At 48.1% G+C, this 10,696-nt stretch overlaps 1 protein-coding gene across 2 annotated transcripts in view; it reads right to left on the bottom strand.

Annotated features, from left to right (window-relative positions):
* Window positions 1-9,216: 9,216 nt before the first annotated feature.
* Window positions 9,217-10,696, bottom strand: part of mcph1 (microcephalin 1) — a 609,760-nt gene continuing 608,280 nt past the window's right edge. For both annotated transcript variants that reach the window (XM_072498602.1, XM_072498603.1), the window contains one exon: window positions 9,217-9,561. In XM_072498602.1, the coding sequence (XP_072354703.1) occupies window positions 9,509-9,561 (53 nt within the window). In that variant the 3' untranslated portion in view covers window positions 9,217-9,508. The remainder of the gene's footprint in view (window positions 9,562-10,696) is intronic.

The raw sequence follows: 10,696 nt of genomic DNA, 5'->3' as shown, positions 1-10,696 counted from the left end.
GGCAGATGGAGTTTAACCCTGAAAAGTGTGAGGTTGTCCATTTTGGAAGGACAAATATGAATGCGGAATACAGGGTTAACGGTAGAGTTCTTGGCAATGTGGAGGAGCAGAGAGATCTTGGGGTCTATGTTCATACATCTTTGAAAGTTGCCACTCAAGTGGATAGAGCTGTGAAGAAGGCCTATGGTGTGCTCGCGTTCATTAACAGAGGGATTGAATTTAAGAGCCGTGAGGTGATGATGCAGCTGTACAAAACTTTGGTAAGGCCACATTTGGAGTACTGTGTACAGTTCTGGTCACCTCATTTTAGGAAGGATGTGGAAGCTTTGGAAAAGGTGCAAAGAAGATTTACCAGGATGTTACCTGGAATGGAGAGTAGGTCTTACGAGGAAAGGTTGAGGGTGCTAGGCCTTTTCTCATTCGAACGGAGAAGGATGAGGGGCGACTTGATAGAGGTTTATAAGATGATCAGGGGAATAGATATAGTAGACAGTCAGAGACTTTTTCCCCGGCTGGAACAAACCATTACAAGGGGACATAAATTTAAGGTGAAAGATATAGGAGGGATATCAGAGGTAGGTTCTTTACCCAGAGAGTAGCGGGGGCATGGAATGCACTGCCTGTGGAAGTAGTTGAGTCGGAAACATTAGGGTCCTTCAAGCAGCTATTGGATAGGTACATGGATTACGGTAAAATGATATAGTGTAGATTTATTTGTTCTTAAGGGCAGCACGGTGGCATTGTGGATAGCACAATCGCTTCACAGCTCCAGGGTCCCAGGTTCGATTCCGGCTTGGGTCACTGTCTGTGCGGAGTCTGCACGTCCTCCCCGTGTCTGCGTGTGTTTCCTCCGGGTGCTCCGGTTTCCTCCCACAGTCCAAAGATGTGCAGGTTAGGTGGATTGGCAATGATAAATTGCCCTTAGTGTCCAAAATTGCCCTTGGTGTTGGGTGGAGGTGTTGAGTTTGGGTAGGGTGCTCTTTCCAAGAGCCGGTGCAGACTCATGGGGCCGAATGGCCTCCTTCTGCACTGTAAATTCAATGATAATCTATGATTAATCTAGGACAAAGCTTCGGCACAACATCGTGGGCCGAAGGGCCTGTTCTGTGCTGTATTTTCTATGTTCTATGTTCTAAATCAATGGCTTGAATTTTATGGGACCTCGAGAAGCAGGCTAGGAGGCCGGGGATAAAATGCCAATCACCTTCCTGCTATCGTTGCATTTTCTATGCGGTGAGGAAGGTGACGGATGGCCCAGTGGCCAAATGAGGCTCCTAAATGGCCAATCAAGAGCCTCTTCCCACCGCTACTGGCATTTTACAAGGACCCTCGCTCCACTTACCTTGGTCTGGGGGCAGCACGCTGCATCTGTGCGATGTGTGCAGTCCCCACAGTGGTCAGCCCTTTCGGTGGGGCTTTTGGGACTGAAGAGCTGCCCTCCAATTGGCCAGCAGTTCTTAAAGGCGGGATCTCACCCACTAAAGGGATAGGAGCCCTGACTGCAGTTCATCAGCTACCTCATGGATGAGAAATCCATTTGGGTTCCCACGAATGGCTGAGGCTGGGTTGTTTCTGACTTTCCACTCCAATTTATGGTCTGCCCACCAACATTTTTACAGATTGCCTCTTAACCAATGAGATGTCCGCAACAATATTAAAGATAGGAAAATAGTTCCATTGTCTGCGATTTGTTGCAAAATTGTATGTGAGTTCTTGTGTTTATGATTTTGCCACAATGAAGAGGAACATGTTCCCCTGCTGTCTTTTGGAAAACATAACTTTAATGTCTACAGCTTTAATATACCTCATCATCTTTGACCCAGAGCTGCTGGTTAACCATATATTAGAGTACAACAACAAGATGATTTTTAATATTTTTACTGTTCGAAGACATTCCAATAAATTGAAATAAGTACCCTTTTTATGGTTATTATGTTCAAAAGTTTCTTAAACGTATAACACTTTTCTGATGAGTGCATAGATAAAAATTCTTCCTTTGGCTCAAAACACTACTTGGAGTAATAGCCAGGAAAAAATAATCTTGATGACAGAGCTGGCCAAAGACACATGTAAATAATCTGATGACACAAATGTTGATAATATTTTCAACACATACAATACTATTTTGACGATTAGCATAAGCCAGTGTTCTTCAAACTTTTTTCCGGGACCATTTTTACCCACCGGCCAACCTTCGGGACCCAACCCGGCCGACCTTCGCGTCCCACGCCGGCCGACCTGCGCGACCCACCATTTTCTCTTACCTTGTTTGCTGCTGACAAAAATGGAGGAAATGGTTTTGGGTCCCTTTGGCCCTCGTACACGCTCCTCCAATGGAACCTGTTGGATGAAGGTGAAGCCTTCCGGTGTCGGAAAGTATGGAATCTCCATCTGTCCAAAGTTCTGCATTTTATTCCTGTAAAATTTTATCAAATAAAACCCCCCAAACTTGTAAAAAAAAAAATAAATAAAATAAATGAATAAAATGAATAAACCCCCCCCCCCCCGAACTTGTAAAACAAAAAGCTGCGACCGTTTAAAAAAAAAAAAGTGGCTGCACTGCGCATGCGTGCCCGATCAATGGTGCACATGCAAATAGTTTTGCGCATGCACCCCACCGATCTGGCATGCATGGGCAGTGCGGCCACATTCTTTTTACACGTTTGCGGCCATTTTGAAGGCCTCACCTCTACGTGTGTGTTTGAGGCCCAGGGTAAGGTCACATGAGCAACAATGAGATGGCAGGTGCCGAAGCTTAGCTGCCCAACTTCTCACGTAACTCTCTTGTTCACACCTTTGTACTCAGCATCCTTTACCCATTCTGGTCTTTAATGTCTCGTTTCAGAGAGGAGCCAAAAGTGAGAATGGATCCTGTGGTCCAGGGAGCATTTATACAAGTCCTCATTCGAGGCAGGAGGCGAAGGAGGGAAAGATGTCTATGCGCAGCTCCAGCAGGAGTCATTGCATGTGGGACAAAACCAGGGGGACCGTGAGCCTCAACAGAAGGCTGAGGAGCAGTGATCCCGATTGTGGCAATAACAGGCAACACCAAGCATCTATCGTCCATCAGTCTCCTTTCTACAAATGAGTGAGAGGCAGTGAAGGGCAAGGCCTGATTGTGCAGACATCTGGTCTACGAAATATGCCACTTTCCTGGAGAAGAGCTGACACTATGTGAGTTTGGAGGCTTCCCCCTGTCAGTAGTCCTGAAGGTGACAGCAACACTCAATTTCTTTGCCTCTGTGTCTTTCCAGAGAGCACCAGGCAATGTGTGTAGCATTTCATTGTCAGCAACACATCGGTGCATTCAGAAGATGACCAATACCCTTTACAGGAGGGCCCATCATGATGTGAACTTTGCTCAGTATGAGGATAGCCAGGCTCAGAGGTTCGTGGCCTCACCTACATCTGGGTTCCCTAGAGTGCAGGGAATAATAGACTGCACCCATGTGGTTCTATGGGTTCCTTGGTAGCAGCCCTTGCAGTTCATCAATTGCAAGGGCTTCCATTCCATCAATGTGCAGCTGGTGTTGTTTTTAATTATTTATGGGATGTGGGTATCGCTGGTTCGGCCAACATTTATTGCCCATCCCAAATTGCCCTTCAGAAGGGGATGGTGAGCTGCATTCTTGAAACTTTGCAGTCCCAGAGGTGTAGTTACACCCACAGTGCTGTTAGGAAGGGAGTTCCAGGATGTTGCCCCAGCGACAGTGAAGGAATGGTGATAATATTTGCAAGTCAGGTGGTGAGTGACTTGGAGGTGAACATCCAGGTGGTAGGGTTCCCAGGTATCTGCTGCTCTTGTCCTTCTGAGTGCTAGTGGTTGTGGATTTGGAAGGTGCTGCCTAAGGAACTTTGGTGAGTTCCTGCCGTGCATCTTGTAGATGGTACTCATGGCTGCCACTGTGCATCGGTGGTGGAGGGGTTGAATGTTTGTGGAGGAGGGAGCAATCAAGAGGGCTGCGTTGTCCTGGATGGTGTTGAGTTTCTTGAGTGTTCTTGGAGCTGCACTCATCCAGGCAAGTGGAGAGTATTCCATCACATTCCTGACTTGTGCCTTGTAGATGGTGGACAGGTTTTGGTGGGTCAGGTGGTTAGTCACTCACCAAAGGATTCCTAGCCTTTGACCTGCTTTGGTAGCCAAGTATTTGTATGGCTTGCCCAGTTCAGCTTCTGGTCAATGGTAACCCTCAGCATGTTGATAGGAGGGATTCAGTGATGGTCATGCCATTGAATATGGGCAATGTTTATATTCCCTCTTCTTGGAGATACTTATTTCCTGGTACTTGTGTGGCACAAATCTGACTTACCAGCCCAAGCTCGGATATTGTCCAGGCCTTGCTGCATTTGGACATGAACTGAGGAGTCGTAAATGGTGCTGAACATTGTGCAGTCCTCTGTGAACATCCCCACTTCTGACACTATGATGGAAGGAAGGTCATTGATGAAGCAACTGGAGATGGTTTGCACATCCTGCACGTTTGTGCATGGTTCCTTGGGAGTTGCCACGACTCTTACAACCTCATTCGATTCCAGGTACCTGGGATCTTCGAGGGGCCAGGATGTCTGGAGGCATGGTGGCTGGGGGATAACGGCTACACACCTTAACAGTGGCTCATGAGTCCAGTGTGTTCCTCTCAGCCTCCAGCTTAGGAAAGATACAATGCTGCTCATGCCACTACACGCTCCCTCATAGAGCAGACCATAGGACTGCCTAAGATGCAGTTCAGATACTCGGACCACTCAGATGGCTCTTTGCAAAATGCACCGGAGAGGGTTTGCTGCACCATTGCAGTTTGCTGTGCTCTTCAATCTGGTGATGCAGAGAGGTGAGGCTCTGTCAGAAGGGGAGTTGGAGTAGGAGGAGCCCTTCTCAGAAATTAAAGATGAGGAGGATGCTGAACCACGATGTCTTGGAGGAGGGAAGACGTGGGAGGCATTCTCATGATACCTGTCTAGCTGAAAGGTTTCAGGAGGAGTAAACCTGTAAGTCCAATCATCTGCAGACACCTCCACTAGCCCTCCAAGCCATTTCATGACTTCTGAAGTAATAGCCGAATCTTCGCTGAAAGGACAGGTTCTGTATTCACACTTAGGTCTTAAGTGCTCACGACTCATGAGGACCGGATCTTTTTTTTTTGTATAAATTTAGAGTTACTTTTTTTTTTCCAATTAGGGGGCAATTCACCTAACCTGCACATCTTTGTGTTGTGGAGGTGAAACCCACGCAGACAGGGGGAGAATGTGCAAACTCCACACGGCCAGTGACCCAGGGCCAGGATTCGAAACCGGGTCCTCAGCACCGCAGTCCCAGTGCTAACCACTGTGCCCCATACCGCCCCGAGGACCAGATCATATGTAGTCCTGGTAATGTGCTCACTCAGTCAACATAAAATCCAATAAGGAAGAACAGTGATGTGAATTGAGGCTGGACGTTTTCCAGGCCACGTAAGGATGCAAACATTGCCGTGAACAAATGGGGGAGCACCATAGGGCTCTCATCCTAAAGCTCCTGTCATGGTTTGAACACTATCAGTTCGGAAACCCAAATGTGCAGAGAGTCACTTATCTAATGGGCCCTCATCAGCCAATGCTATCCCTTGAGGACTAATGATTGAGAACTCACCCACCATACACTGCGAATAAAGTATTACGCACATCTCTCCGACAACATGCAAGACATCACAGGAATATTAATCTTAAAAGGGGACACTCTGAGTGTGAGAAAAGTTGAACCTTGAATACGAAGATTGCAAAGGTCCAATCCAAAATGCTTTCATCTGGTCATTTCATTCATATACCCAAGAAATGGTTTTCAAAAAGTGCAATTTATTCACAGTTCACAGATAGAGCACCCTTGACCCTGAGGAGATGCCAAAACGTTTAACTTTCCCCCGACATCCACAACAGGGGTGGAGTCAGCCTGCTGACTGCTACGTCCTGATGCCTGTGATGACCTTGATGGGCGACCTCTTGTGGCCCGAGTCCTGCAGGGGTTCGGCCTTGTGACGGCTACTTGTCGAGAGCCAGAAACACCCGCAACCTCATAATAATCTACTGCTCAGGGGCAGAAACACTCTTGGTGGCTTGCGCTGCTGGAGTTGATACAGGCACAGGCAGAGGGAATTCTGAGCGACTGCACACCTTTGGGAGTGTCCTAAATAGAGGCCCCGGCGCCTCCGTTGATGCTCATCCTCTCTGTGGGTGCCAGAGGACCTCAGCATGGCTCCTGGAGGAGATGCGGCACCTGGGGGGAGGTCAAGGTTCCTTTTCCCCATGTGGCCAACACCTGATGGTGCCCACCGGGGTGTGTGGCCCACCGGGGTGTGTGGTAGAGTACATGGCTGAGCACAAATCTGGCAGGAACTGCTCGACCAAGATCTCTATGGTGGTGGTCAACCTTCCCATGGTGGCCTTGAAGCGCTCGCATGTTGGAGCCACATCAGACAGAATGAGGAAGGACACCTCCAGTGTGCACTCTACTCTGATGAGTGACTGTCGAAGCTCTGCCTGATGTTCCACTGCCTCCCTTCGCATCTCCACAGTGAGCTGACAACCGCTTCCAGAGGCTTACCATCTGACTGGGGGCTTAGCGGGTGACTCCAGCAGCCCTTCAAGTGCCTGGGATATCCCAACCTCTGACTGCTTCAGGGACATGCCTGTGAGGTGGTCTTCAGAAAGTGACCCCGATTCTAACCTTGAACTACGTCCCACTGAGGTGTGTGTCTCTGCGTTGGTGGAGGGTGTGGGTGAGCACTGTGATGGTTCTTCGTGAGTCCCTTGACCTGCAGACATGCTGCGCACTCAGAGAGCTGCTGGGTTGGACAGTTGGCTGTGGTCTGCTTGTACCTACAAAAGACAAAAGGATAGTTTTAGTGGATGAGTGAAGCTAGTTCAGAGTACATCGCACTCACTTTTAATTGCAGGATTGGGTGAAGTGATGGAGCCGAGATCTGTATTAGGTTGTTATGACAGGAGCGATCCCTGTCCTTGCCAGCAGCTCTGCAGAAACTCCCTCGAACTCGGTGAGGCTGATTATGTCTGTCGTCCCTCCCCATGTCTGGCCTCGCTCATGCTTTTTGTGTACAAATTTGGCCTGTATAGAGACAAAAGAAAGAGATGTGCTCAGAGCATGTAACCTGTGTGGAGTGCCCAACCCAGAAGGGCAGAGATTGGAGTTGGAACAACAAGATGGATGGGATGGTGGTTTTGTGAAAGTCTTGTTGAGAGAGTAAGTATTGATGTGTCCCCTGCGAGTGAATATATGCGATCGGTGCAGAGGGGAACCGTTTAACTACATGATGCCATGCTGGGAGCTTGATAGTGGAGGGAGCTGATGAGATCATTCATCATTGTACGCACTTCGAGGATGGGTGGCAGCCGTGCTGACCTCCTGCGCAACAGCCCCCGGGATGAGGTTGCTGTGCTTCTTTGAGTCATCGCTTGAGTCGAACATGTGCCAATTGGTCCATAATCCAGAATAAGTGCCTTAAGCCTCCTGGTGCTAAGGCTGCTAGCCTTTTGACTCTGGGTTCCGAATATGTTGGAGGGTCCGGTGAAGACAGGTGGGCTGGACTGGTATTTAAATATGGCACCGGCATCTTAAAATCTGTCAGCTACCAGTCCGTCAGGAGAGTCAGAGGGGAACTCGCTTATGCATAATTAATGAGCTTCCAAATGCTCAATCTGGTACAGGATTGTGCTATTCTGATTGGAGGGACAGGCACCACCGCAGCCGCCCACCACTGCACTTAGTCTCAAAATGGGAGAAATCCACCTTAATGCTGTAGCTGTCAGGATTGTCTGAGCACCCCAACCTACAGGACAATACAGCAGAGCAGAGCCGGGTTTACACTTTGTGGGCCACGCACTCACTTTTATTCCTGCCTGCACCCCGACAGATGCTGACCCGAACGCTGGTCCACCTCGTGGCTTTAACCCGTCGCCTCGCCTCACTGTTGTTGGCTGGCCTACCCTCCTCAGCCCTGGCGGGTCACATCACCCCTCGCCTGCTCCCATCGCTGTTCGACGGCTGCTGAACAGCTGGCTCACAGCTCATGGTTTTCGTCCGGCTCCTGCGTCGAGAAACCTGCTGGCTGCGCCTTTTTCCTCAAAAGTAAAACACAGGATCTCCTGCCTTTCTCCCTCCTTGCCGAATCGCTTCTTGTTCTTTGCACAGACCTCAACATTCAAACTGGTCTGCTTTCCCACTCTAAGGGGACTCGACCAATCAGAGTTTGATGTCAATCTGCCTTGCCTGCTGATTGATCAGCAAATGCAGTTATCAGGTTCTGATTGGTGCCCAAAGAGACCGGCAGGCGTGGAGCCCCCCATTGTCGGGGCTTGTCGGGGCTCTGTGGCTTGGCACAGTGTGTTCCATTGTAAACCCTCCTCTGCAGCAGTTACTGAGAACCATATTACACATGTAATTCTGCTCAGCATAACCTTTGGTGCAATAATGTGTGCAAGTAGCCAAACTTGCTAATTTTTTTGAATAGTCATTGCTGCGTATTTTCATCACATAATGATCTTTTGCCAAAGCGAGTTGAATAAACTGCTACATGATAAGCATGTGAGTTTACAGTAGTTTCAGAAGTGGATGTGCAGTACATCATGTATCTTGGGAATTCCCCCTACTCCAAGAAAAGTTTAATTTTGACACCTCTTTGTCCATTTCATGATTGATATAATTAAATATTTTCTGGTGCGTCAACTATAACAATAATAATCTTTATTGTCACAAGTAGGCTTACATTAACATTGCAATGAAGTTACTGTGAAAATCCCCTCGTCGCCACATTCCGGCGCCTGTTCAGGTACACAGAGGGAGAATTCAGAATGTCCAATTCATCTAACAAGCACATCTTTTGGAACTTGTGGGAGGAAACTGGAGCACCCGGAGGAAACCCACGCAGGCACGGGGAGAACGTGCAGACTACCTTATTTGACAGAATATACCCTACTTTAGGACTGAAAAAGTTTAGTGTGTATACACTTGTGTTTTTGCTCCACAACTATTCAGTAGCAGAAGAAGGTTTCATCTGTTCTTACATCCCTCGCACCATGATTTTCCATCATTGTGAACCATATTTATTTTAATAGGTAGAACAAGAGCGAAAGCAATGTTATGCAACACACATTGAATGTTCATCCACTAATATCACCAACTGTCACATCAAGGTGACTTAATAATGTAATCTTCTTGCCAACTGTGAATATTTTTATATCAACTTTATTAAAACAGATGTAAACTTCCATAAAACATATTGAAGCACTTTAAAATCACACCACACAGAACAATTCAAAAGGATTGATGGCACCTCTATTTATGGGTCTTTTCTCCTTCCATTGCACACCATTGTATCATGTTAAAAAGAATAGGTGAAGTCATCATTTATTTATAAAATATGAGCGATTATTCTCATGCTTTGATAAAAGGATCAATTAATCTGTTAACAGACTGAAGCAGACTCCTTTTCTGAAGCCGTTTTATCATCAGTGTTTCCATCTATTCGAGGACGTAGCCGTCAATGGGGCAGAGCGCATGTTGGGTAATACAATCTAGAGTGTGGGAAGGGAAAAAGGAGAAATAATTAGTTGGTTTATTGCTCCACAGAGAAGACAAATGTAACATTTGTGTAAATCTTACTGCCTTAGGACATGAAACACAAGAAAGGCTTGCCTGTCTATTGTTCCTTTCACATTCCCAGGACACCTCAATGTACTTTGCAGCTCATAAAGTACTTTTGAATTGTAGTCACTATTGTGATGCAGGACATGCAGCAGCCAACTTGCTCTCAATAAAGTCTCACAAACAGTAATGAAATAAATGCCCAGATCATTTATTTTAGGTATCACTTGAGGGGTGAATGTTGGCAAGGACAATTGGGAACTTTTCAGCTTTTTGTTGAATGATTCATGAGATCTTTTATGTCCACGTGGGAAGGCAGATGGGGGCTCGGTCTAATGTCTCATCTGAAAGATCCAGGGCTGGATCATATTGGCCGGAGAATCACAGTTTCCAACCAGATCGGGGTGGCGCCGCTTTCGCGATGCTCTGCCCCCTCCAAAGCAGCGAACTCGAGGAGTACGCCGCGCCACGTATCGACAGCCTCAGGATATTGCCTGAGGCCTGCCTCCCGATGCTCCGCCCCCGACCAGCTGAGTTCCCAACGGCGTAGGTTGCATGTGGTCTTATCCGTCGGGAACTCGGCGTGGCGGCTGCGGACTCAGTCCATCGCCGCCACATTCGGGGGAGGGCCAATCCGTGGGAAGGAGGGGGGACTTTATTAGGGGGTGGGGGCACTGTGGGGGGTGGTCCGGGGAGTGTGAGCAGGCAAAAGGGGGGGCACTATTTCACTGGCCGGGTCCACGAGTAGCCTCCGCCATGTAGCAAGGAGCGGCTGCTGCAGGCCGCCGCCGTGCGCATGCGTAACCATGGGCCCGGCTATTCTCCGGGCCTCAGTGGCAACTAGAGCCGGGTGTATCAATGCTGCTGGCATGTTAGTCCCCAGCAAAACAGGGAATCGGTGCTCGTTTTATGCCATTTGTTCTGGCGTAAAATGTCACTGTTCCCACGCCGGCGTGGGGACATCGCCCCAGAATTGGAGAATCCAGCCCCCAATTTCTTCTGCACAGTAATGAAGTGTAAACCCAGATTTTTGTGCTCAAATCTCTCATGAGGTTCTGAATGGTG

This window comes from Scyliorhinus torazame, chromosome 4 (assembly GCF_047496885.1).
Source record: "Scyliorhinus torazame isolate Kashiwa2021f chromosome 4, sScyTor2.1, whole genome shotgun sequence".
In the NCBI taxonomy this organism is placed as follows: Eukaryota; Metazoa; Chordata; class Chondrichthyes; order Carcharhiniformes; family Scyliorhinidae; genus Scyliorhinus; species Scyliorhinus torazame.
This window is presented reverse-complemented; position numbering and strand designations above follow the sequence as displayed.